The sequence below is a fragment of the Macrobrachium nipponense genome, chromosome 37 (assembly GCF_015104395.2).
Source record: "Macrobrachium nipponense isolate FS-2020 chromosome 37, ASM1510439v2, whole genome shotgun sequence".
Lineage (NCBI taxonomy): Eukaryota > Metazoa > Arthropoda > Malacostraca > Decapoda > Palaemonidae > Macrobrachium > Macrobrachium nipponense.
In genome coordinates, this window is record NC_061097.1 from 45,801,818 (window position 1) to 45,829,653 (window position 27,836).

Here is a 27,836-nt window from a genome sequence, read left to right on the forward strand (position 1 = left end):
CCAAAACCACCAGAACCCCGATGGGTACCAGTGTCCCTCTCCCCCAACCGTACTTTAATTTTGGAACAACCGGCCGAGCGTGGGGATAAATAGGAGGAATACAACGAGCAACGTCGACTGCGAGACATCCAAAGATGAGGTTTTGGTTAGACTGGGCAGTGATGCCTCAGTCTTGGCCCATGGGTATTTATTTATCTATACAGGTCCAGAATCTAGATCAAGCTGAGTCTCACCAGTTGCCATAAGGATGTTTAAAACCTGATCAGCTGGTAAGCGATTAGTTGCAAATAATAATAAAATTAAACACGGATTAAATGTTGCTTTCATCAAATATTATGCTATTACAAAATCAATCTAAGCTTGCAAAATCATGTTGGGAAGAGAGTACCAAGCAACAAACTTTTTGAAAAATGTTACACAGGTCTTGAAATACAACACATTTAACATATAAGCGATAATTGACTGGTATAAACGGCACGCTATTCAGACGAAAGATATTACAGTTAATCAATTTGTTACAGGTATTTGGTTTGTGTTTGGCCTAGATCCACATGTTGTCCAGATTTTCCATATCTGTCTATCTATCTATCCATATACTATATTACAAGGATAGATGTGTGCTTGTTTGTGTATGATTTTTACCGATAACGGCGAAAAACATCCCCAAAAAGTATTGAAACAGAAACATTACCCTCAATAGTGACGTCACCTGATCTTTCATACTTCCTGAGCTTTCATACAACAGCTTTAGTATTAACAAATGTGTATGTATGCGTGAGCATGTGTGTGTGTGTGTGTGAGCGTGTGTTTCAAAATAATGATAAAGCCAGAAAAATCCCCAATAAACTTTCTAAATTAAGAAAAACAGTACTGCCAATAATAACATCACCCAATCTCGCAGAAGGTCGCCAACGCCCGGAGTTTAAGACACCAGATGTAAACAAACATGGCAGACCTTCTCGTCAAGAAATTGACAGCTGAGGATTTCAATGCTGAGAGATGTGAGTCCGGGCGAGTTCTGCCTATAAATATTACACTTTTTTGGAATTATAAATGTGGTGTCAATATTTTATAATGATTTAATAATAGGTTGTGTAAGGAATTAATTATTTTACGGTGGATTTGGAGAGTCTATAGACTCGCTTTCTTTGGTACCGCCCCCAAATCAAATTAGCGCTGCCCTAGCCTCATTAATGAGTTTTCTAATAATTTATTTGATAATATTAGTCGATCAGGTAACTTTAAAGAGGATTGCTGCACGAAGAAACTTTACAATGCAGAGAAATAGGTCAAGAATTCCCGTTAGGTTACGACACGGTATCCAAGGTTAGGTTCAGCAAATGTAAGTCTGGTTAGGTCATGGATTATATTCGCTCTGAAATTCGTACTGCAAAAATTAATAGGTAATTCTAAGCCCTCATTCTGCGGTAAAGTAGACTATGGCAGTTGACGTTTTCCTACGTTATTACCATGCAAGGAACGTAACCGCAGATATGACATCCACTAGGGATTGGAGCGTCCAATGTATTTAGCCATGTTTAGTACTGGCCCCTGGGGGCTAATTACAGTCGTCCGAATAAATCTTACTTTAAATTCTTGTTCAGTAAGTAAAATAACGTAGGAAAATGTCAACTGCCATAGTCTACTTCACCGTGGAATGAGGGCTTAGAATTACCAATTAATATAGTAGCATCTCTTACCCCTACTCTGCACTCACTCCAATGGTATATAACTCATTCTAAGGAAGAGGTCTGCACAGAGATAGTATTGTTTAGCTATTTATGTGAATGCAGAATGAGGGGTCAGGGCTGGTGTAGTCGTGGGTTAGTATTAGGTATTTCAGTGGAAATGCGACCTAACGAGACTTACCTTAACCTAACCAACCTATGATGCCATTCCCTAATCTGGCTTGGGAGGCTTTGCCTTCCCCAGGACACCCCCCTCCTCCCAAGTAAGTCATGACCCCCTCACTCTGCAGAATGGTATATGCATGGAGATATCATTTATCAACCAAAAATTGTTTACTAAATGGAGGCCCGCAGCCAGTGGAGTGAGTGAGTGAAATATACACCCTAGAAAAGGGTGTTTATAATCCACTACAGGTGAGATAATTTTAGAATTTACCAAGATGATTTGAGAGATTTATGTTATTATGTTCATCCCTGAGGGGCTGGTACTAAACACAGTGCCCAGCAGAGGATTACCATTTTCCTAACTGCTTCTTTTATGGCTAATGTATTTCTGACCAGGTGACCCATTGTTGGTACTTGCCAATAATTGTTGCATTTCCTCTACTTTTATATCTATCAATTATTGGGAAATTCCTTATTAATAACCTATAGAAAAAAAGAAAGTGTGGTATGTTTCTGACAGAGCTGCATCCTAACCTAGGATACTGGGTCTGGTAGTACTGCAGCTTAGCTGTCGTTATACTATGAACAATGTCATCGATTAGGGGACGTTTTCTTAGGATAGGTTAGGATGCATCATTGTTGAAAAATGTGTTTTACACATTTTTAAGCAGGCCACAACTTGCAAAAAAATTTAGCTCTTCTGCACTTTTAACCCGGGACCTCCCCTTAACCCATGTAAAAAAAATTAAAATGCTGCATACTGTATGTGGGAATACATCCTACCGTATTGTCCTCATATGTAACTCAACCCATGGTACCTCTTAAGCAGTTGGTAGCCCTTAATATTCCACTGAAGATTTTGCTTGCTTTCTGCTTTGAAAGTTTGAGTGATTAAGTGGAGCCTTGTGGTGGATAGTAACAAAATCAATTTTGTGAAGGAGTCTTCTTTGTCACCATTATGTTGCAGTTCTAGAAATCATACATACAGTTAGTTGTAGTTCCAACATAGGTGTGTGTGTTTTATTTTCTTACTGTAACCTGTAATTATACTGTCCACTAGAGGTTCGTTGTCAATTTTGAAACCAATTTCAATGGATATAAGAATTGATAAATGTAAACCAATTACTGTTTAGTCTAAAGTTTTGATATTTGATTATGAAATTGGAAGACTTGTAAGTTTCCATCTAAGAATGTTCAGGTATGACAATCAAGAGTATTATCAGTGTTCCTTCTTTTGCACCTCTATGGCCAAGGATTTATTGTTTTCTTTTGCGTTAGTTCTCCCCCATTTATATCTTATTTTGAAAGTTGCACTTGTGAAATGTAAGACAAAACTACTGTGCAGAAGTATAGCTGTCTTTATGTAAAGAAGAGAGGAAAGAGGTGTCTTATGCTTCCTTCTGTGTTTCAGATGTCCAAGACCTCAGCCAGAGTAGTGTTGGAGGGCTGGAACTCCAGCAACAGAGGCAAAGGATCCAGCACTTGGCAGAAGAGACTAATGCCCAGTTGAAGAAAAATGTGTACATGAACTACATGCAGTTCATAGACACGGCTAAAGAAATTTCTTGTAAGTAATATATGTATCTGTAATTATAGATTGCAGTCTTTATAAGAAAGTATGACACAACTTTGGTAAAGAAGTTGACGCTTATGAGAGAAATGATTCGAAGGGAATAGTTGAAAAGTGATAGACAGAAAGTTGAGAGCCAAAGGCATATTCCAAATTACCTTTACCACCTTGTATTGTGCTTGACTCAATGTAAAAAGTAACCCTCCCGCCCCTCCTTCCATTGTATGTTATCATCAGAAACAATGAAGGATAAATGTGGAAAAAATGAGAGCTATTGCTGTAGGGTAAGTTGATTTGCTGGTTTAAATTAAGCCAAATATATGCCTGCATGGGCCTTGTTTTAAGGCAGTCTATAAATGTGAGATAGATAGACATTTCATAAACAGTATTGTGTGCAGATTAAGTACTGTTTGATAACAAGAATTTTTCTGCTGGGACCATGTGATTTAAATTCCATTGGTAATAACTGCTTCAAGTATGGCTCATTTTCATACATTCAACTTACCTGTCAGATATATACATAGCTATCGACTCCGTCGTCAGCTATGTATATATCTGCCAGGTAAGTATGTATGAAACTTTATTGTATCATAACAATATCATTTTTAATATTCGGTGACTATGAATTTAGAGATTTTGCACTGTTGTTATGGTAGGTTAAGGTAGCCCAGTAATAATATGGGTTTCTGTACTTGTTTTCTTTAAAGATGAAGATGATGGGGTTTCATGTTACATCTATCATTAATCTTATACTTTTTTGCAGATTTAGAGAGTGAGATGTATCAGCTATCACACCTTATCACTGAGCAGAAATCTCTCTTAACATCTTTACTGGAACTCTCGATCACTGGTAATTATCTTGTATGTCATTTGTAAGCAATATTGCTTACATACATACTTTATCTTGTTTTTTTAAGACTAAAGGCAATGTTGCCAAGTAGTACGTATAGTACTAGCACTGTATAGAGAGAATATTTTCTTAATAGGAAGTACTGTAGTCATGTGTTAATGCTATACATGAGTTTACATAGTTTCTATGTTACGTATATCTTTCAGCATTTTAAGATATTAGTATAATGTAAAGTAGTAGCTGTATGGAGTAAGTATACGTACAATGAGAGTAGTATGTATATAGCGTATGTAAATACAGGCAGTCCCCAGCTTACGACGGGTTTGGCTTATGACGTTCGGAGGTTACGGCGCTTTTCAATTATATTCATCCGGAATTGTTTCCAGGTTTACGATGCATGTTCCAGAAGAAATATGACCAAAAATTCAAAATAATCAATATTTGAAAGTTTTTATGAAAAATTCAATAAAGATGCAGTTTACATAGTTTTTAAAGAAGCCAAAGCATTAAAAGTAAGGTTTTCATAGGATTTTTGACGATTTTCTGGCTTACGACGCATCTCAAGAAAGGAACCCCCTGTCTTAAGCCGGGGACTGCCTGTACTGGTCTGTGAAAAGTAAACTGTATGTAATTCATTCTGTATGTATGTCCCAAAGTATGCAATTACAGTATTACAATAAATCTTTTGGGGATATTAAACCTGACATGTCTCCTCTTGATATTTTAAATTGGCTCCTAACCTAGTTATGTTTTGTCATAGGACCCTTTGGCTTTGGATGACCTTTTGGAAATTGACAATCGGATGTGCTAGAAATAACTAAGCTTGTTCTCTTCCTTCTTCCAGGTGAGCGTGGCCCAGGATGTGCAGCACAGGAAATGATAGAAGTTGATCCCCAGGAGTTGAAAGAGAAGCGCGAAAAGGAAAACCGTAAAAAGTTGACAGGGTTATTGGAAAAAATAGAAGGATGTTCAGTAAGTATTCTACAAAAAGTGTTACAGTTTGATATTGTTTTCATGTTTGTTTTTCTGTTGTTAAGTGAGAATTGTTGCAGTTTAAACCCCAAACGTTTCATATCTTTAGTTCATGTGGTCATTGTGTATGGTATGTGCATCTTTGAATGGGAAGAAAGAAGAGATTAGCTTGCTATGAATGGAGTTGTGTACGGTACTTCACCATGAGTCTAGCATTCAAGATGGGATTTCAGTACTGTTAATTCTTAGGAATTTACAGATAGATCTTGAATTGTTTCTGTGTGTGTCCATCTTCCAAATGTTTCAGATAATTTTGTAACTTGAAATGACATGTAGCTCCATTTGTATTCACTTTCATTGCATCTAAGTATAATCTGTCTTGTAGAACTGCTCTTGCCTTCTGATTTAACAGAATGATGTGGGAATTCATGTCTGCACCACATATACAGTTATTTGCCAGTTAGTACAGTTTTGTCTTTCACATATTCAAATACAAAATTGCTGTACAGTATTGTGCTTCTTTGATTCTTGTCATCATTTAATGAATATAGATTTTTTTTTCTGTATGCATGCATAATTTTGTGAGTTGGTGTCATTCACCAATCATAATTTTTATTAATTAAACATTACTGTTCCTATGATACCTAAAATAAAGGAGGTTGCTACTATTCAGTATTTTTTACATTTTTAAAATTTTTACTTAGTGAATTAATTTATGAAATTTCCTTAAGCATATTATCTGTCATTCATTTTTTGCTTGTTTTCTCACCCACTTATTATGTTACTCTTTGTATCCTGATTTAATGATTTTATTTTCATTAATGTCCATTTAACTTTTTCTAAATAGAATTTTTTTATTGTTTTTCTAGGTAACTTGATAGAAAGGTACAAAATGATTTATAAACAAACATTGATTCTTTCTCTTTATTTCTTTTTGCCCTAAGAAAAGAATTGTTAAGGTAATAACGTTATATAGAATTATAATGAGTAGCAAGTACTATGGTTATAGTTTGCATCTTACAGTAATTTGATTAGTTGGTAACATTCTGAGCAGTTGTGGTGTGCTACGGTAATTGAAATATTGAAAGCAGTAGAAAATAGAATAATATTCTACCTGAACAAAATATTACTTTTATGAATACGTATTGTGTCATTTTCTATTGCTGCGAATTGTAACGTTTAATAATACAGATTTCCATGCTATTAATTCAACACACTTTTCTTGCCTTTGGTAAAAACAATTTGAAATATGTAGCAGATGTTGTTGCTAGTTTTGGGAAAGATGTTGAAATCATATTGAATTTAGCTTTGTGGTGAATGTTATTGATTATGCATTGCTGCTAAGCTTGGTACTATTTCAAGAGATATTTTGTATCCTATGAATGTCATTTGTACTCTTAGTAATTCACGGGGACAGCTTTGAATACCACGTCTGTTAACGTCTGTTAATCCTTTTGGGACGAAGCACCCAGATTCCAATTTTTTGAAGTGAGAATGATTTCTCAGGTAATTATCGTAGGTCTAAAATGACATGATTTTTTTACAATGTGAAGGGACCTACGCTGACTGACCATCCAGGTGCTAATAACTGAATCTTTCAGCGTAATCCAACCTGCTCATGGTACTTAAAGATCTGTGAGTTTGATATATCAACTTTTTAGCATTTCTGTATAAATCAGATGTGACCTTAAATGAACTTGATCAGAATCAAAGAGCTAAAGCACTAAATCCTAATACTAACTCATTGCCAACATTTTTGTAAGATGCCTGTACGTATTTTAATAGTTTATTCATTTACACAGTTGCGCCAGTATTTGTTGTAGTGGCATAGATCTGTGGTATACTCAGTTTTATTTGTTATTTAGCCAGAAAGTTTGTTGGTAGCAGGTATTTTAGTGCACTTGATATACTTTTGAGAAGAGGATATATATGCAGTAACTGCTGTATGTAGAGGGTGATACAGACGTTGTTTTGCTTATGAACGATTTAATTCCCGATGGCTGTTCGTATCTTGATTTGTTCATTAGTCGAATTTGATTTACTGTATTTTATAGAGTATTTTATAATATGAATGGTATGTAAAACCTAAATCCATTAAATACATAAAGGAATTTATGATAATAATACAGTAAAGTACATACAGTTTTAATTTACAATCACGGTTGTTCATATCTGAAAGTTCGCAAGAAGAGGAGCGTCTTTGCTCTTTATTGTACCAATGTGAATGTCTGCAAAGCTGTCTGCTTATTCTTTTTATCTTCAATTCTGCAGCATGTCATGGAAGTGGAAGATCGCTATCTGATATTTGATGGGGACTTAGTTGAACTGAACCAGGATGATTACACTGCTATGCAGCGAGTTCATGCCTACCTCCTCAACGACTCCTTGATGATTGCAGCATGGCTGAGTGACAGGCAAGTGCTTGGATGATGGCAATACTTGAACAGTGATTTAGCCCCCAGGCAGACCTCTTTTATTTGACTGCTGAAATTGTATTTGCTGTAAAAGGCTGGTCAGAAGTACTATACAGTGCTTATATTGTGCTAATTTAAGTTTTGAAAATGATTAGTTGAAATCCTTCAATGTAAAGATATTTCCCATATGGAATCGAGGATTAGGATCAAACCAAGGAAAGCAGACTTGCTTTCCTTGCTGGTTAGGTGTCATGACTTGAAAATCAACTCACTGTCAATGTTATTGCCTAGAGTACGTATATGAGCCTTAACATTTTCTCATTTGTTAATGTAATGATTTATAACAAATATAATGGTCTGTGATGTAGCTGTTTCTTCTGTCAACCTCAGTTTTAGTTGCATTATTGTTAATGGGATATTCAGCACTTCATTATGAATGGCTCTTCCAAGTCTGATTTTTACCTCTTATTAAAAACAAGTCCTTTGGGCTATCTGTGTCAGTTGGTAAAGCTGATAATACCCTTCTTCTTAACTCATGACAATTTTTGCAGACGTGGCCCCGTGCGGTACAGGTTTGAGGTTCTCTATCCTTTAGACCAAGTCCTTCCTGTTAATATCAAAGATCGTGGAACAACGAAGAATGCTTTCAAGGTCCTCATCTTTCCTGATACGAGAGTTTTCATGGCTCCAACTGCAAAGATCAAGGTTTCAAAATGGCGTGATTATGTTTGAACCAGTTACTGACTCAATATACCTTAGAATTTGAAATTTAAGGAGCATCAGATAGTCAATGTTTATTTGCTTGAAAATTCTTAGTAACATCTGTAGCGTTGCATAGTGTCAAAAGATTGTTAGAACCAAACGTTATGCTTATTGCATCACTAAGTGGGAGGTTGAAGGTAAATTTCCAACTTGATGGGTATTTTGTTTAGAGTTACATATGTATAATGGGTGAATTTTGAGTCTTTCTTTTATTGTTTATGGATCTTGCACCTCATTTAGGTTTTATTTTTTTATTACAGCAAGACTGGCTTGATGAGATAGAGCGTGCCAAAGCCAACAAAGTAGCTGTTGACAAACTCAAGGCTGAAAGAGCTCAGATGCAACAGAAAGAACGACAACTCTCACTAAGCAAAGAAGACTCTCTAGATAGTAACAATCGTAAGTCTTGGTCATTATCATAACATTAGATTATTATTAATCTTTTAGAAGTGACATTTCTCTAGTTGTAGGGACTGTTGCTGTTATTGGTACTTTACTAAAAACTGAAGCATTCTGAATAGATCAATGGAGAGGATACTGGATAATTATTGCCTGCTGTGCTTGACTGTCAAGCAGTGATGTCACTTATCTTTTTTCCAGCCTTTTCTGAAGATAGCGATAGCCTTAATCCCTTCCAAGAACCTCCTCCTCCATCCATGGGTCCTCCAGAATGGGTTTTAGAATTACCAGAGGAACTAGATCAAGCAATAGCACAACGGAACTTTGAGGATGCTGTTAGCCTGATTGACAGCGGCCGAGAATATTTTGACTCTGCTCCAAAAACTCCGGTGTACAATGAAATGAGGTTCGTGGCTGGAGCCATATTATGATTTGTTTAACCACTTGAAATTCCTTAAAGATAATTTTATTTCTATGTGATGTTACTTTTCCAGAATGACACAGAAAATTTCATTATCTTCTTTGGTGAATAAGTAGTTTCATCCGTACAGTGTAATGTGACTGTCCATAAAATTGGATTGTGTAAATCTATGGTAATCAAAAGGGCAGACACAACTAATGACTCCCCTATTGCTGAGGGATTCATGTATTTACCCCCAGGGGAATGTATTTTAATAATGGCTCTCAAGTACCGGTAACAAATCCCTTAGTGAAGCTTTGTCAGAATCTTCAACATTTTCTGCATATTCAATCATTAAATACTAGAGCTGTATTATAGTGCCAACTGCCAAGTGTAAGATTCAACTTGTTAGCAACGTACAGTTGTGCCCAGCCCTATGACAGCTGAGTCGTCCGGCAAAACTTTTTAAGACTAATGATAACGCGTTCAACAGACGTGCGCTTGAAGGGCGAGTAAGAAGCTTGGTTGACGTCTTGCAAGCGGAATTGCAAGTAACTCCAGAGAAGAGTCTTCAGGGTGGCCCACGAGCTGCAAGACGAGCTACTACTTTGCTTGTGCATCTCAACAAGTCTAGTCAGGTCAGTGTTGACATGTCAAACTTGTTTTATACTTTATATCATAACATACATGTCCTTTTCCTTTTAATGACATCTGTTACAAATGTGAAAGTCCTTTTAGAGAAATTTTCAGGTATAAATGTCAGTCCAATGAGCATCTAATATATTGTACTAGTTTTCTTTTTAAGATAAGTGTCAGAGCAGTTTGATGGGAGTATTTTAAATATTTCAATAAACCTCCTCTTAACTCATTTTTTATAATCTTGTTATGAGGTGTAAAACTCATCTTAATTTTGTGTCCACATAACACTCCTGTATAGTACAAAACCCTAGAATTACAAATCCTGGCTAACAAGAAATATTCCTATGTTGCAATAAAGATTTATAAAGGATTTATAACAAGTAAACACTTCTTTGTGAGTAAAAAACTTGATCTTTTTGTTTAATGTTATCCAAAAATTATACTGTCTTAAGAGGCAATGGTATTAGATTTGCAACACCCAAAATTACACTGTTGCTCTGATGTATGTCATAGAATGACACACCACTGTTAGAATATCTACAATGTAGAAAGGAAATGGTGCAGCTGAACAGGTTTGACAAAGAATGAAAGGAATAGATAGCGAAGCATGAACTTTTGGAACAATGATGATGATAAACAGGAATAACATAAAATTTATGCAAGATATTGGAAAATTTTATCCCTCAAGAAAGTGGTATATGTATACACCATGTTTCTTGAATAATAAAAGTGGATGTATTTGTTTTGCTGGCAAGATATGAATTTCATATAGATATAAAGTAAGGCTGTGATCAGATGCTGTAATAAACTCTGCTGGGAATTGCTTGTAATTCTGGTTTATCTTTTACTAGTAAGTTGGTTGTCCTTGACGAGCCTCTTTTGATTTGCAGGCATGTGGCCTATTCTTGGGACATCGAGGTGCTATCCTGAAGGCTGGTCTGAAGAGACTGAGGCTCGAAGGCAAGACTGTACTTTATGTTCGTCAGCTGTGCTCTATCTTTTTCCACAATCTCTTGGAAACTGGACGGGAATTCAATAAAGCCTTCCCTGCTAATCGAAGTTGCACCTCAGGTGAGGATTGCACAAGTATTTCTCTCCTCATATCTGCACTACATATAACTGATGATTCAACCCCGTTTTTATGATGGTACAGGTGTCTTCTGAATCATTGTAGATAATTTAATTTACTTTAGTGTGACCACACTGACCTCCTTTCACTTTTCATCTGTTCCACTGGTCTTTCCTACACAGCTCTACAACTCATCCAACTTTACATTTATTTTTCATTTTCTACAGATGAAAAATTGTTTTCATCCACTCACAAGTTAGGTGTGGTGTGTAGTTAAGATTCAGCAAGGCATCTGCTTTATGCGAAGTCTGTCCTTTAGATTAGACCAAGCCTAAATTGAAGTAGTAGAGGAGTAGAAATAAACCAGGATACAGCACAGTATTGTACATCCTTTGAAGTTTGTGTTGATCCTGATTTTCTTTTTCAGCATTTGTAGTTTGGGCTCACGGAGAGGTGAACAACTTCGCTTCAATGTTCTCCAGGCATGTTTTCACAACGCAGTCTTCGCTCACCACTGTCGCCGAATGCATTAGCCAGGCTGATCATCATTGCCAACAGGTAATATATTTAATTCTTAAAACATGTGATCATTGAAATGATAAAAACAATTTAATACCATTAGTTCTGTTTGTTATCTCATTGTGTATTTTGTATTGATAACATTAGTATTTGCAAGACGAAAAATTCCAATAAAAGAAGATGAGTAGAGAGTGGGCACTCATCAGACATGTGGATAATTTTCTAGGAAGCAAAGCTTTGCTTCTGAAGACATTTTCACAGATTGCATAATAAGCCTAGAAGCCAATATGCAGTTAGATATTTTAGAGGAAATTGCTCCTTCTGCCAGCAGACGACTTATTACTTATACAACAAGATGCTTTCAGGAAATGAAGATACCTAAGAAAGACTTCCAGACTGACAATTTTCATTTCCATTGATCTTTGAAGTTTTTGTTTTTACCTCTTATTTCTTTGTAAACACAATGGTTTTTTTTAAAACCATTCTAGACAAACATAGAAAATGTTTTTATTACTGGATGTATTTTTTGACTTCCAGTTAGCCGACATTGGACTAGACCTCACGTTTTCTCTCCATACACTCTTGTTACGCGATGTGGAGAGGTGGATTCGTGATGGGCGCGATAAAATGATAGAGGCAGTGAAGTTAAGAGGGCAGGAGGATACTTGGAAGACGCTCAAGTACGACAGCAAAGATTTGTTGAACAAGTTCATTGAAGACATGAATGACATCGGTATAGCTAATGTACGGTCATATGTAACAGGTAAGTAAGCAACACTGTTATTTTAATCTTGGGTAATTAAGTACAGAGTAAAATTATATAAAATTTGGTGGTTGTTTCTTTTTGCATCACCAATTTTCATGCGGAATATTGCAGGTTAGCTTTAGCAAAAAAAATTGAAGGAAAACATTTTATACTTTGCAGGAATTCTATATTTTCCATATTCCCCATCCATACTTGAGACAATGCATTATGTACTGTGTATGATGTAAATTTAGAAAACTGTAAGTTTTTAATGTATGGTGAATACATGATTTTTTCTGTACGTACCTACATTTCAGACGAATTATGTATTGGGCTCACCAACAACAGCATTCAGTTCAGCCGTGCATTTTTGGGTTACCTTGAGGATGTACTACGTCTTTACTGGCCAGAGACTGAGCACTTAGTTGACGAATCTCTCACGGCCATATTTTCTGCTCAACTTCGACACTGCAAGTCTTCCTTGGACGAGCCTCTCTTTAAGAATGAGGTACATTAATACCAAGTATATGTATTGACATTTTGTAGCTTTACATTTTCACGGTCAGTATGAATAAATACTAATTACATTTTCTGGAAGACCTGACCAAATTTGCTGGTTAAGTTCAACCATACCCATGAATCCATGACATTTTTTTTATTGTGAAGGCATACTTTATATTGCCTGTTAATATAAAGTATGCAATTTCAATAAACGTACTATAGTAATTTCACAAACCATAATCTACAAATAGCCTTAACCTGTGTGGAATGCATTTGAGTGCACTAGCAAAGCATTTCAAAGAAAAAATTCCATTATGCATGCCCAACCAATTCCTGGTTTTTAAATATATGCCACTAATATTTAGTCTTCTGCTGAACAGCAGCACCAATATGCAGTAAATGTGCCTTGCTGTTGTTGAACTTCAGTTCCTTTATTCCTCACACTGGTGGACTATGGAAAAGATTCCCTGAAAACGTAGTGCAATTCTTGTATTTTAATAACTTTCTTGTCATATGTACTTTGTACAATAGTGATATCTGTACTGCTCTCAAACAAATTACCAAAGTTGTGAACCTCACAGAACATGACTATTGTTTATGAAACAAAACAAAATGTGACAGTAAGGAAGGTACGCAAGGAGGAAACAAAGCAAAATTGAAAATAATTCCATGCCATGACAGGTTTTCTTTAGCTGCTATTCACCCATTATTAATGTCTAAAGGTAACGGTTCATTTTGGGTTAGTATATTTAGTATCATTTCTATATTGTAAACAAAGGTTCTTGGTTCACCTTGATGTCCTTTTCTTTCAGTGGATTATGCAGTGATATATATGCTAATTTAAATTAACTGATGGGGATTCATGTTTGTGGTTACTAATAAAAATGGTAAAATTTCAGCTCACCACAATCAGAAGGAACAGCGCATTCCTCCTCGACGGCGTTTTGACTGTTGCCGAGCATCGGTATGCAGAAGCAAGAGGACACACCCATCCAAGTCTCCCAAGTCTTCATTCCAGCTATCAGAACCTTACTGGTCAAGCAATTAATGCGCCAACCATTAACAAATATGAATCCAAGTTCATATGATGACATGTTACAGTACTGTATGTACTTCATGCTCTGATACCAAATATTCGTTTTATATGTTATACACTCTGATGTAAGTGCTATATAATTATTTTAAGAGGAATTTATTATATAGAGACTAATAAAGGAATTAAAATTGGCTTTAACCTAAATTCCAACACATACAGAATGTCTGCAGCTCAGTCGCTGCAGAGAGCCGCAAATAGAGAGGAATGGCGAGCCATGATTGCCGACGTCCTTGGGGATATGTGATATGGCACCTGGATGATGGTGACAGTATACTTTCATAGCATAAGTGTTTTGGAATACCATTCTACAATTACAGGAGTGAACACTAATAAGGAGGACCTTATTAAAATGAAAAATCTTTATAAGGTGATACAGTATTGGAGACAATTGTGTAGAAGATTTAGAAAAGTAGAAGTGATATGATAAGAAGTTTGTTGCTTTCTTGTGTCTACACAAAAATACAAACAGTTGTTTACACTATTAAACTGGCTTCTCTAATGGTCTGAAGAGCCTACTAACCCTTAAACACTGACTGGATGTATTGTACATCGACTAAAATTGTCTGTTGGGTGCCAAGTAGATGTACGGTACGTCGACTACAAAAAGTTTTTTTAAATATTCGCGGAAAAATAGTTATAGGCCTAGTTTGCGAAAATTTTAAATCACACCCCTTGAGGGATGCTGGGAGTTCACAGATCATGCTGTTGTTTTGTTTACAAGCGTTACCCAGCCGCGCATGCACGAATTTTTCTTCTTGCACTACACGTTACGAATTCATGCATCATTTTGTGATATTTTCTCTGTGTTGCTTTGATTGTTTTACAATTTGTTATATACCAATATCATCGCAATTTAGTGTACAATACAAAAAAAAGTAACTCATTAGCTTTAACCATGTTGCTCACAGCGCAATTTTTATACAATTATATATGAATTTTTTTTTTTCGCGCTGTCATATATTCCATTATTTATATATGATGATATTTTTTTCATTTCTGATGGTTGCCTACTAAACTTCAGGCAATGACAGAAAAAGGAGCCAAAAATGAACTCTTAATCTTATGAACTACGCATGCCGTGATTTTAAAAAAATAATAATTCCGCTTCGGCGCTAACTCCCAAACGCCGCCGGCATATGACAGACACTTTTGTAAATAGAGGCTCGGTGTTTAAGGGTTAAGTTCATTGCTTACTGAGTACCTATTACTGTACACAAGTGTCTTAGCTGGGACATGGGTAAAAGTCTACCTTTCCCTTTCAGCTGGAAATTATTCATGAGAATACCTAGGGATTTCTTTAATTGCTTTCACAATTTGTCTAAATTATTCTCTACTTTTAATCTTCAATTATGTATTGCTATTTTACTGTAATGTAATGAATTTCAGTACTGACAAAAATTTTAACCTGAGGCAATTAATTATCTATTGACTTGGGGGGAGGGGGATATGTTATCAAGAATGAACAAAGATTAACATTTCCTATCTTTCCATTTGATTTCTTCCTACCTAAAAATTTTCATTTTCATTCATCTGTTTTAGACTTCAACTTTTAAAAAATTCTGCAAAGATAAGGGATTTAAATTCTCTTTTATTCTCTTGTAAACAAGTTACATTTTATCCTCCGTGCAATGTAGAAATGAACAAAACAGTGTCTTTGTCTTCGAGAACGTAGTCAAGTTCTCCAAGAAGCTCCCAGTCGGCATCGTTGACCAACACCAAAATCCCTGGTCGAACGGAATCCCCCTGAAGAAACAATTCTGGTCTTTCTTGCAGTAAGTTGTCACGAATCCACTTAAGTAACTGGGCCATACTCCAGGACCCCTCTATGTCTACATCATGATGAGCTTTATTAGCTACCAATAATTCAGCACCACCTCTGAATTCAAGGGAAACCTTCATAGCGATTCAAGCGTTGTTGAATTAACACCGATAAAACACTTGTGGGTACAGTCCCACGTTCGCAACTAAACTCTCAGGTACTGAGATTACACTTTGATAAATGTTCCGACCTTGGCCTATCGCTGCATGTCGCGTACCTGGGGTGAAAAATTACACATTAATATATGCATCATTTTTCTTAATTACTTAGGATTTTTAAATCTATGAAATGGTCTTTTTTTCCATAAACCTGTAATGCTACTTTTAGCTTAATGCTAATAGTATACACTATCAAGTTTCCTTCTAAAAATAACATTAAAAGAAATTGGTAATTTTCATAAAATGTTATAAAATTGTGAAAAAAGTTATGGCTAAAAAAGGGTATTTTGTTAATAAATGAACAAATCAAAGAAAACAATGCATGCACTTACCTGTTCCTTAACGTTCTCAAGGGCATGTGCAGATCGCTGGATGGATTCTTGCTGGTAGCCAAGGTGTGTCAGTAGAATGTTCAGTTTCTGCAAGTTTTCCTCTGAATTCCTTATGGCGTGCTCCTGGAAACAAACATCACGAGTTTTTTTGTCAAAAATTAAATTATTTTTACTTAATTAACATGCCAACATACACTTACCAAAATGAAGATGCTTTAATATAATTAAATTTTTGCCAACACTGTTAGAACTACAAGTCACTGTAGATGTCATAGCCCTCACAACGTTATCCTACTTAATTATTAAATAATTTTGCTCTTATTCTTTCCTCTTCCTTCTCATTGATCTTGAGTTATTCATTTATCAAATCAGAATAACAGGAACTACCATTTCAGTTTGGCTCCTAAATTATAAATTACTGACTTGGCTATGCTGTTTGTCAAAATGTCTATCAAGCAAACATCAGCTAAAGTACATCCTGATGCTAAATTAACCAATGGACAGCCCAGTTTCCTGAGGATGAATATTGTATTTTGAGTTTCTCCTGCCTACATACTCATTCTACACATGAAAGATCTGTTCTACAATGGGGAGTTGAAACTGGAGCAAGACCAGCTGGATGGCTAAGAGGGATGAGATCCAAGGGAATGTGCAAAGTAAAAGGCAGAAAGCATTGCAGCTAGTGCCATACAGGCTCTAGGAAAATTGTGCTGCATACAGTCCTCCATGCAAAGGAAATGCTGACTGATACACTCCAGCCTTCCCCAATGGAAAATATACACATAGAGAGCCCAATTTTCTTTAAATGAATCTAGGAAGTGCGCTGGTCTGTCAGGAAAAGATGGGTTAGGAAAATGACGTACTGAACCACACAGCAAGTTTAATAGTATATGTATCCATATTTGGTGCCAGACTGGTAAAATGTTGCTGTGCAATATACGTATGTACGGTAAATGAACTGGAAAGAAATGTACTGTACTAGCATACTGTGACTACTGGATGTATTTTTAACAACTTGCATTAGTGGTATGTCAAGAACATGCCAGTCCAGAAAAAAATCATTCCAGTGCAGTATAAGAATTAGGTTTGTCATTACTTTTATTAGCCCTTAAACAATTCATAAAAGCAACCCTTTATCATATAAAATAAAACATATTTGGAAACTTGAAAACCCTATTCCATAAAACTACTTCTATGACAAATCTGTATCCCACAAAGAAACCTTTCGAGTTATGAACAATATGGCAACATCAGAACTATCTTCTACCTACAGCACGAAAGAAACTTGAGGGAATGCATTGCTAACCTGTAAGGCCATGTTCCTGGCAGAATGAGTCAGCATATCACAAGACTGTGACCCACGATTAACCTGACGGCAGATGGATCCCATGTTGTTGACATTCATTTGAACCCTCTCTGCCAAACGAGTTTTTGAGTCTACAAACAGATTCTTCGCGCTCGTACTTGAAGCCGAAGCCATGATGGATCACAATCTGTGACATTAGAACATATACATAGATGAACTAAGGATACTTAAACATTCTACAGAAAGGAACAGCAGGGAATGCTATACTGTATTGGAACAGGAGGGCTATACCCTGAAATACCCTACACAGTACTCCTTTCTTATATATGTATCATCCTTCAATTACAATGAGTGAAAACTTGGGCAAAGATGACGACACAATTATTTCTTACATTCCTTGCAGGTTTAAATAGTTACCAAACAGATTTTATAGGCTACATACAAGCAAAGTACTTTACATACTTTGCAAACTTTAAAGTTAAGATTTATTGTTTACTATATAGTAGCAGTTTCTTATACTGCACTGTATATACATAATTTGTTTCAAAAGTATATTCCTGTTTTCCCTGACACCTATTTTCAGCTACACTTAAGACAGTTATCATCCCAACATAAACAAACACCAGACATAATGGGGGCACTATATCTTCAAGCAATTCCTAAACTGACTGAACTATTAGTAACCAGAATCTTCAAGCTAACTTCATATCTACTTCCATCAATAAATGTCTGCTCACCAAAGAAGCTTGAAAATCCATCTCAACTCCTACAACTTATAGGTAATTTTCCTAATTCTTGAGACTACATTTTTGTTTAATTACTGTACGATAATGGAGCAGATGTGACCAGAGGGGTTGCAAGAATAATATAATAATATACATATAGAAAGATGTAAGTAATACTGTGTAATGTATGTAGTGCTATACAGTATAAAAATAAAGTGACATAGTACTATGCTGTGATAGTAAGGAAAAAGCTTCTGGAACACACACACACACACAAAACTTCTATGGCTGGTAACTGTCAGCTTGGCTTCATGACAGGTAAATTAACAAGAGTCAATGCTTATAATGAGACAACAATATACTGTAGTGTCGGCATTAGTACCACGCAAGATGGGGAGAAAGATCTTGAGGCGGGATATGAGTCCCTTCCTACCAGAGGTGGAGGTACTAGTCCTTTTGTCATGACTACTGAAAAGCAGGATATACTTTTTAAGGTCTGCATTATCTTATTGTGTGGCCGCCAAAGATTTTACAACCGTGAATCTGCAATGAGGTTCGCCAAAGCATGTGTCAATAACACTAATATACCCAATCTTTTAGGTACGTATAAGGGAACACAGCATCTTCCAGGACCAACACCAAGGGAAAATTAAATTTGCCTTCCTGGCATTCAGACGAAATACCAAGTGAGGCAGATATTTCAAATGCCTATGAATAACTTTATTCTTCAAGAACTGTTTCTTCTCTCAACAGAAAGCAGTCTCATTTAAGAAACAATCATTTGATTTTGAAACGATCAGGAGCCACGTTCATCTCGTTACCTCTTTTTTTTTTTTTTTTTTTTTTTTTTTTTTTTTTTTTTTTGCTAAAACATTTTCATACACATCTGTAGCTGCACATGTTATGTTTACATTTCTTATAAGGACTATACTGTACCTTTCCCATCTTTGTAAAAGGAAAACAGATAATACCATATGAAAATAATTTTCATTGTTTATTGTCATTTGTAAAACTTAATATAATTATACTGTAGCTTTCTTATCAGGCTAAAGATATTTCTATGTACATAACTTAACTTCCTACTCCTGCATTGCAAGCCACACAGTTTTAAACTGTATGCTATGAAATACAAAATTCTTAAGCTAGTGGCATCACTCTGTTGCACATGGACATTTGCAATGCACAAAGGTAAAGGAAAACTTTAAATCATGAGTAACAAAAATCAAGGCTCTCAACATCTCAATAGTAATAGTGGACAGTAATACTTCCCAAGACATCACAAATGTCTAAATACGTCTTCATCAATGACAAAATGAAATAAATAAATGCACTGGGCCTACAACTGATAAAATATGATAACATGAGGTCAAGGAGTTATACCAGACATACTGACCCTATAAACTTACTGGTTTGTTCCACACACACACTGAGATATCAAGACTGATTAAAAGCGAAGGGTTTTTATGACCTTCAAGAGTCTACGCAAGTTTATTTTGTAGTACCAGCAGACATAAGATGCTTGTCTTCCTAAAGGCACATATCCAGTACAGCTCTATACAATTTTTCAACACCTTACATTCTCCAGGGCCAAAAGATCTCATAATAACTTTTCCAAGTCACTGATAGGAATGAAAACTTGATGTTCATCTTGCAACTGAAAATACAATTCATTTTTTCTACAATGAGAATTCTAACTGCGTCACAAAAAGAATTTTCCCAGCAACAAAGCTTACGTCCTAGTCAATAAAAGAAGTTATAGACTTGAGCATAAAAACTGCAACTATCACAATAAACATCTCTTTAGGAAATTACATTTAACAAAAGAACTAAAGTAGTATATGTCTGAAAGCAAACGTTCTCTTCTACCAAATTTTCTCAGGTGCAAAAACTAACTAAACTTTTAAAAAAATGACAAAAGACTGGTACAAAGAATACAACATGATATCCTGAAGTAATTCTTGTCTAGTTTTATGTTAAGTGTCATTTCTTCAATTCTGCCATAATACTAAGACAAGAGACCTGTCACAATATAACTTTAGCTCTGGAATATGGTAGAATTCTTACAATTTATCAATACATAGGGTATACAAGTACAGAAGTACTTTATGCTTTCCTTACCACGTGTTTACATACTGCACCATTACAGTAATATACTTCATTTCTATGAACTAGAAATGAATAACAAAATATCAAACTGGCCAGTTTCCATCTAAAAGCTCTTAACGGTATATCAGTACGTACTTTCCATCAGTTTCTTAAGGGTCTTGCACTCATTTCTGTACTTATGCATCAGCCTTAAATTTTTTTCTGGCGTTACTACAATGTACAATTAATAAGAATTGCCTTCACAATTCTTCATTATCCAGACTACAGTCATGTATGAGCAACATAGCCTAAGTAAGTCATTTTCTGAGCATCAAACAGAGAGTCTAAACATAACAGAGATGCAACATGTGAGATGGAAACAGAACAGAACAGAATCTAATATGAGGGAATCATTATTCAAATCAGTTAAAGTATCCTTATCTATTAGTCACCTGCTTTGGATTTAGAAACTTAAACAAATAAGGGTGTTTCACAGTGACCAGAAACAGCACCCTAGTCTGCACTATCTCCATTATCAAAGTTCACCATTCAAATTAGACTAAGCTTCTGCACGTGAAAAGAACAAGTTAGGATAAAACCTTAAGCCCTGATTTGATTCATCTCTTACAGCTTCTGCACATCGTTCTGCTTGTAAAAGTCTCTCCTGTGCGAGGAGCAATGGCATCCCGCACTCCCGAGCCAAGTCACCAGCTGACACTCCATCACTTTCGTGGCGATTCAGAACCTCAACGGTTGCAGCTACAACTTTCTTTTGGTCCAAACCAGCTGTCTGGACAACCTGGACCCCTGATTCAAATGTGTGAAGGATAATGGGAAGATTCAACTTCCTCATGACTTGGCAGGCATGAAGAACATCCTCTGGAGACAGCAGTTCCAAACCTCGAGCTCTGTTGATGCGACAATAAACTTCAGAGAGTAACATGACCCCACCCGCCTCTTTAACCGCCTCTTCTAAAGCCTGTGAGAGTTCCTTGGCCAAATGATGATGATAGTCATTTGCTGACCCAAATGTTTCTCGGGTGACGGGGTCATCTATGCCGAGGCTCAAAAGGTATGATCTGAACTGAACGGTGTCATCTGACGACACTTCTCCAGAGTGCTCTTTGATTTTGTTTGCGATATTCCTTGATAGCATCACCATTTCCTTAGCAAGGCCCATCAAATTTTTCAAATCCTCAAAGGCACGACTGATGTTCTGGTTCGTTTCTTGTTGTTTGGCTTGGATTGCACGCTCTATGCCTAAGATACCAGTGTGTGTTCTCTGACTTCCCCTTGACGCCTGAGGTATCGACGGAGCGGTTCTCTCCCACTGCTTGTCACCAACAACCCTTTGCAATACTTGATGGAAAGTGCTACATCCTCCCTGTCTAAAAGACAACTTGATAAACGAATGTGGACTAGAAGCTACGGGTCCTGCAGACTGAGTATGTGGGGGCTGTGATAAATGAAGAATCAATTTTGGACTAGAGGTAAAATATCCACCTGCTTCCTCTTCTACAAGAACCACTAGACCGAGTTGTAAGCCTAAAGATGACGACTGGCTTTCATGTCGCCAGAGCAGCCGAAAGTTAGTCAACACTAGGTGGCCGTCGTCATATCCTGTTTTCTTGTCGCCATCATACAACCGTATTCCATTAGCCGAGGTTTCTGTCCTTTCTCCCGACACTAAGCTAGGATCGCACCAGTACCAACGATCCATGGTTCATCAAAGACAACGGATTCAGATTCAAGTTTGTTTGAATAAAACAATAAAAAAAAAGCTGATTTTCAAGACTCTTCACGAAAATATTCCACACATCACAACCAAGAATACAGCTCTCCTGCCACCTCCTGAAAAAGGAAGAAAAACAAAAATCAGAAGGAGCAAACTAAAAGTGAAAGATGGGCAAACTACTTCCAAATTCAGTGGAAGTGGCAGGGAGCCAAATGACAAGTCTCACCACCTACAACTTGCCAAACAGCAAAGACCCTATCACCATACATGCAAGCCTTCTTGGAAACCTGTCCTAAATTGCTCGTGTTTCAACTGATGTTATATGACACTTATTATCTCAGCACCATTGCATAAAAATTATAAAGTATTCTGTAAAAAATACAATTATTATACTTGGTAAGTACCTCCCAATCTATAACCCTGTTTTGATGAATGGACGACTTGAGTTTTCTTTGAATCAAAACCCTTGATGAGGGGAAGACATCCACGTAAACTCACAACCAATTACAGTCAACAAAATTTTCTGTAAAATTCAGGGTCCACTTTAACCACAGTACAGTATTTGAAAATACATACATAACAATATTTTATATTAAATAAAAACAGAAAACTACAGGGAAAACTACAACCTTGATACAGAGCACAATGATACCCAACTCTCAATAAATGAGCTTCGCAAAGACATTCTACTGAACGCCAAACAATACAATGCTCAGCTTTGAACATGGTATTTTATCAGTTACATGTATACAAAAATCCCTAACCTATCCAACTACAGGATGATATATAATGGTTGATGCATCCTCAACTTGTCATTAACAGTAGATTCTGTATCCAGTAAACTCCAATGAAAGACAACCTTCAAATAGAAAGCAACACACATACGCCTATGGTATTCACTTATTATAGAGGAAGCCAGTTATAACCTAAGAGAATCTTGGCAAACACCCATCAAAAATTTGATGAACAAAATAACCTCATTAAAAAATTTATCCTAGCTGATTTGCATGAGCTCCTGCAATTCCAACATACGTACCAGTATTTTAAAGTTACGTACTCTAATGCTGGCAGTCATAAAACTTCATTGTGTTTACATATTCTCATACAAGTCACTGTCTATGTTCAATAAATTGCAGATTTGCCTTACTGTATCTATCATGGCTTGGAAGAGTGCCTACTACAAAGGCCTCATAGTTTCCTAACTCTATCTTGTCAATTTAAAATTTGTTTTTATACCACTTGCAGTGAAAATGAATAATTACCAAAATACAGAATCCTGGCAGAAATATGACTTTTGCCCTCTGGTGTGCCACAAAATGTGACACTTCACAGAAGGTCATCATACAGTGGACCCCCCTTATTCGCGTTCTCACACATACGCGGATTTCCCTCGGGAAAGTTTCCCCGCAATATTTGCAGAAGATTCGCACATTCGCGGTATTTTTCTATGAGAAATATCCACAAATTCCTGTTTTTTTTTTTTTTTTTATCAATTTCATCATAAAATGCACTTTTTGTGATAAAACTATTGAAAAAAACCAAGTATAATAATTTTTAGTGGGTTTTTCTTTGAGTTTTAACTAACAAAATAGGCTGTTTTTAGCATTTTTATAGGGGTTCCAAGCATTCGCAGATTCTAACTATTCACAGGGGGGGGGGGGTGTCTGGTATGCATCCCCCGCAAATACGGGGGGGACCACTGAATTAGGTTAGGTTAGGGAATGCTGTGTCTACAAGACTCATTTTTTAATTTGGCGCCATAGCCTGCAAATAAAAAAGCTAATCGTAACCGCGGCATCGCTGGCTATCAATACTTTGTAAATACCTATTTGTGATAGAAGTGGTACAGTATAGGGGAAAAAGTCTTTCGAATAAACAATACACTATACATATTAACATTATATAAATAACATAAGTTAACTGGTAAATTTACCAGGATGTTTACATAATAGGCAGTCTACAAATTACAATTTCTAGCATGATGACATATTGTCAGATGATGATGTCCAGCATGGTTTAGAAATGAAAATGGTGGCCATGTGTCTGAATCAAATTTTCGAGGGTGTTTCAGTAACTGAAAATTAGTACCACGCCTCTCTGATTCAGTAACTACCAGTTTACATGAAAAAAAGGTAGCCGTGTTTAGTACCAGCCCCTTGGGGATAAACATGAAAATATAAAAAGGCTGTAAATATCATATGCACAAATAAAAGGCATACATAAAAAAAATAAGAAATGGCGATAAACATTATTGTTGCTGGCTGGCAGGAACCAGTCCGCAGCAGTAGGTAGTCTTCACTTTCTTTTAGGATAGTACTGGCATTATAATAGCTCTTGTCCTACCAGTTGTACTAACCTAGCCTTATCCAGTAACATAACACTAATAAAGGTACAGCCAATTCCTAAACTGTGCGGTGGGCTGAATCTAGCCTAATTAGTCTACTATTACCAGCAAAGCTGAAGACTACTCCCGCGGCCTGTCTCCCGTCATTCCAGCCAAAATATCGACTGCTTTATGTTTTATTTATGCTTTTTCTTCTCTTAAATATTTTTCTATGATTAGGCTATATTGATTGCATTGTGTTTATGTTTATATGCTAAATTTTTTTTTTTTATATTGACTCCCTTTTGTTATTATTGGCTTATTTCTTTCATGTTTTTTAATGTTTAAACTGACTACCTTTGGTTTTTATTTGCTTAGGGTAAACAACCGAGTGGACTGGCCAACTCACCGACTACCGAAGTTTTGGCCACCCTCCGAAAAGTACTTCAACACGTCCTGACACTGGAGATGGTCATCAGTCATGAGTTGTTGGTGGTGATAACAGGAGCTCAAGACCTCCACTCTCCTTTCAAAGTAAGTATTTTCTCCAAAGTTAGAAATTAAGGCCATATTTCAAGATTTAAACAGAGGGTAATGAAAAGGGTGGCCAACGCAGTGCCCACAACCCCAAAACGCTTTCGAAATTTTTACTTACAACTCCAAATATTTCGAAGATGGACGCCATCTCGATGTTTGTGGAGTCGCTTGTGTCAACAAACTCCCCATTTCCTGTGCTAAATCCGCACACTACTTGTACCCATAGACGCTGGGGCACTTTCACCACAACAATCGTAACCCCAACCTCTAACCAGCAGTTATTCGTACTTATTCAAGGGGGCTAAGGCATTCTTTGCAGCGGTTTGCAGCGTTTTGCGCTCTTAAACTGTTTATCAGTGTTGTCAATTGGTATGTGTTTACCCTACAAACTTGGTATAAGACTTACACAAAACCGGGGAAATAAGTGAAATTAGCGTATCTATTTGTAGTATATTGTATACATATTACGTACAGCAATTTTATCATTACTACATTACTATGACAACTAGAGTTCATGAAAACAGTTTGTAATTGTATCGGCGTATGTGTGAAGCTCCAGTAGATTGGCCACGATGAGTCTTTTTGCCGTCGTCTGCTCGTACTTCAGAAATATCTGTAATTTTTCGGGGTTAATTTGGATGCAAAAAAGGGATAATAGACATGAATTAAATATACATTTTCAAGTAAAATTAAACTAAATAATGAGTAAAGTACACAATTAAGGAAATAAAGCTTTGCATCTCATAAACATGTAGTCGTCTGCTTCTCGTAACTGTGTTTGCGGAGTGAGTGCTTAGGAACCAGGAACAGCAACGTGGTTCAAGTGCAACGTGGAGTGAATTAAGACCAAAATGTGTATAATTACAATCAAATAAGCACCGTGGAGTTTCAGTTGTGATGGCAGTAAGGATAAAATCACCAATTACAAGGTAAACATTAATTCAGTTCAAACCATGAACCCGGGAATAAAAAGTTTCATACTTTCAGTAATATAGGCAATGAAATGTTGTTTTATTGTACTGATTACAACTGCAATCTTGAGTAAGATCAATAAACGTTACATATATACGCTAACATTGTTCAAATGAGTGCTGGGAAGGCTGGGAAAGATGGTGGATCGTCTGTGGTTAGACCGGCCAGCCACACAATTGCCGCCATATTGGATTTCAAAACTGCCTTGAAAACATATTTTACGAAGAGCGTCGCATGCTTATTTTAGTTCGTACGGGGCTTTCATATATCACATTATGTTGATGAAATTTCAATGTTTTGAATGGTACGCTTAAAGTTGTAATTATATTCTTGTTTCACCAATTAAATATCAAGTGAATAAGGCCTGGCCAGCGCGATGACGATGGATCGTCTGCGGTTGTTTACCCTATATCATCCATATTTTTTACGTGATTACGTCTTTCATCTAGCCTACGGTATTGTGTTCGTCTCCAAAAACCGACACTAAATACAACACTCATTTTACAAGTAAACTGGTAGCTATTGAACTAGATGGGCAAGGTAGCAGTCTGAAGTTTAAATTAAAATAGCCGAGGCACCACGAAACTGCTATTATCCTAACAGTCGTAATAGCCTAACCTCGCCCAGAACCAAAAATACCAACCAACACCTAGCAAACCTCCTACCTCGTCAGGTGGGTTCGACCTAACCCAACTAGTCTATAACAAAAGGAGAAAGTATACTATAGATCTGTGGCGTCGGCTACAACAATCAACACAATGCTATAGTAGCCAACTAGTAGACTAAGCCAAATAGCCAAAACCAATTGCAGCACAAAACTACAGCAAAAAGAGCCTAACAATTATCTAGGTCTAGATTTCAGTTGCGTAGGCTACACATCAGCCTATGAACTAGCCTAGGCTACAATAGGCTTAGGCCTACGCTCCAACAAAAATTTAGCCTAGGCTATGCTAAGATTAAGCTAGGCTAAAGTCTAGGCTCCTATAAACTTAGGCCTTAGCTAGAACAGACGTAGGCCTAGTAAAGCTTAGGCCTACGATAATTTAACATCGGTTTACCGAAAAACTTTCCTTTCATTAATAGACATTTCCCGGACAGGCTTAGGCCTCCCAAAATTCAAATGGACCCAATTAACGTCTAAAATCGGGGAAAAGTAATAACAATAGGCCTATTGGCCCTAAATAAGCGAAGGTAAAGGTCAGTTGACCCTAATATTAATACCCATATAGGCCTACAGATACGCACATCGGCCTAGCAACCCTCCCGTCATTCGTTCGTTAAATTAACTAATTTGATTTCGTCTCGTCTTCTCCGATCGTTATAGAATTAATGTTCAAGACAAATAGAATTCGTTGATTACGAATTAGGAAAAAATGGAGAAATTTTCTCACCCAGGAATGTCAGCGAGGTTCGATAGATGGAGAACCAACAGGAGCACAGTGCCTTGAGGCAGCCATTCGTCGCGGTCACATGACCTTAGGAATTGTCTATCTATTCATCTATCATAATCTATTTACTTATAGATCTTTCTAGTTTTAAATATATTTTTCTAAGTAATGACTATAGAAGACATTATGGGGTCATGGTGAAATTACAGCCACTATACGTCCCGGTCACATATGACCTTCGACGAGATTGTCGATCTATTTATCTATTATGTATCTATCTATATTTATCTATTTACTTATAGATCTTTCTATTTATTTGTATATATATTTTTCTAGGTTGTGACTAGAAGACATTATGGGGTCAAGTGAAATTAATGGAAAATGGATACTTTTTACGTTGGTGAGCTCGATCGCTGGAAACGGACTTAGAATTTTCTTAGTTTTTATGAAAAAGACCGTCTATATATATATATATATATATATATATATATATATATATATATATATATATAATCGCAAGTATGACTTCAAAAAGCTATGCCAAAGTCTCAGTAAAATTAGTGGAAAAGTACGCTTTTTATTCTGCTGAATTCAGCGTTGTGATTCTATCTATTTTTCTGTCTGTATAATGAACAAGTAACGAGTTGAGACTATATATATAATATAT

At 36.4% G+C, this 27,836-nt stretch overlaps 2 protein-coding genes across 4 annotated transcripts; one reads left to right on the forward strand and one right to left on the reverse strand.

Annotated features, from left to right (window-relative positions):
• Window positions 1-874: 874 nt before the first annotated feature.
• On the forward strand, window positions 875-15,483 carry LOC135209215 (exocyst complex component 8-like). 2 transcript variants are annotated; one of them, XM_064241906.1, is made up of 15 exons: window positions 875-1,001; window positions 3,265-3,420; window positions 4,187-4,273; window positions 5,118-5,245; window positions 7,517-7,659; window positions 8,211-8,364; window positions 8,682-8,820; window positions 9,022-9,226; window positions 9,714-9,858; window positions 10,750-10,930; window positions 11,356-11,486; window positions 11,985-12,210; window positions 12,510-12,700; window positions 13,593-13,798; window positions 13,949-15,483. In XM_064241906.1, exons 1-14 carry the CDS (start codon window positions 947-949, stop codon window positions 13,779-13,781), a joined length of 2,130 nt encoding a protein of 709 aa, XP_064097976.1. In that variant the 5' UTR covers window positions 875-946; the 3' UTR covers window positions 13,782-13,798; window positions 13,949-15,483. The 2 variants fall into 2 exon arrangements, with proteins under 2 accessions (XP_064097976.1, XP_064097975.1); XM_064241905.1 differs by lacking the exon at window positions 13,949-15,483 and having other exon boundaries at window positions 13,593-13,920.
• LOC135209216 (vacuolar protein-sorting-associated protein 36-like) lies at window positions 15,358-27,367 on the reverse strand. 2 transcript variants are annotated; one of them, XM_064241909.1, is made up of 4 exons: window positions 27,173-27,328; window positions 17,405-17,591; window positions 16,099-16,221; window positions 15,358-15,825 (listed from the first exon to the last, which is right to left on the reverse strand). In XM_064241909.1, the coding sequence occupies exons 2-4, from the start codon at window positions 17,576-17,578 to the stop codon at window positions 15,805-15,807; spliced, it is 318 nt and encodes a 105-aa protein (XP_064097979.1). In that variant the 5' UTR covers window positions 17,579-17,591; window positions 27,173-27,328; the 3' UTR covers window positions 15,358-15,804. The 2 variants fall into 2 exon arrangements, with proteins under 2 accessions (XP_064097979.1, XP_064097977.1); XM_064241907.1 differs by lacking the exons at window positions 15,358-15,825; window positions 16,099-16,221; window positions 17,405-17,591 and adding an exon at window positions 19,110-22,065 and having other exon boundaries at window positions 27,173-27,367.
• Window positions 27,368-27,836: the final 469 nt, after the last annotated feature.

Bases quoted from the DNA above. Each gene is read 5' to 3' on its own strand.
- LOC135209215 (XM_064241906.1), top strand. From the start codon at position 947: ATGGCAGACCTTCTCGTCAAGAAATTGACAGCTGAGGATTTCAATGCT. The intron at 7,660-8,210 runs GCAAGTGCTTGG...CAATTTTTGCAG, and splicing joins GCAGCATGGCTGAGTGACAG to ACGTGGCCCCGTGCGGTACA. The intron at 8,821-9,021 runs GTAAGTCTTGGT...TCTTTTTTCCAG, and splicing joins CTCTCTAGATAGTAACAATC to CCTTTTCTGAAGATAGCGAT.
- LOC135209216 (XM_064241907.1), bottom strand. From the start codon at position 21,934: ATGGATCGTTGGTACTGGTGCGATCCTAGCTTAGTGTCGGGAGAAAGG.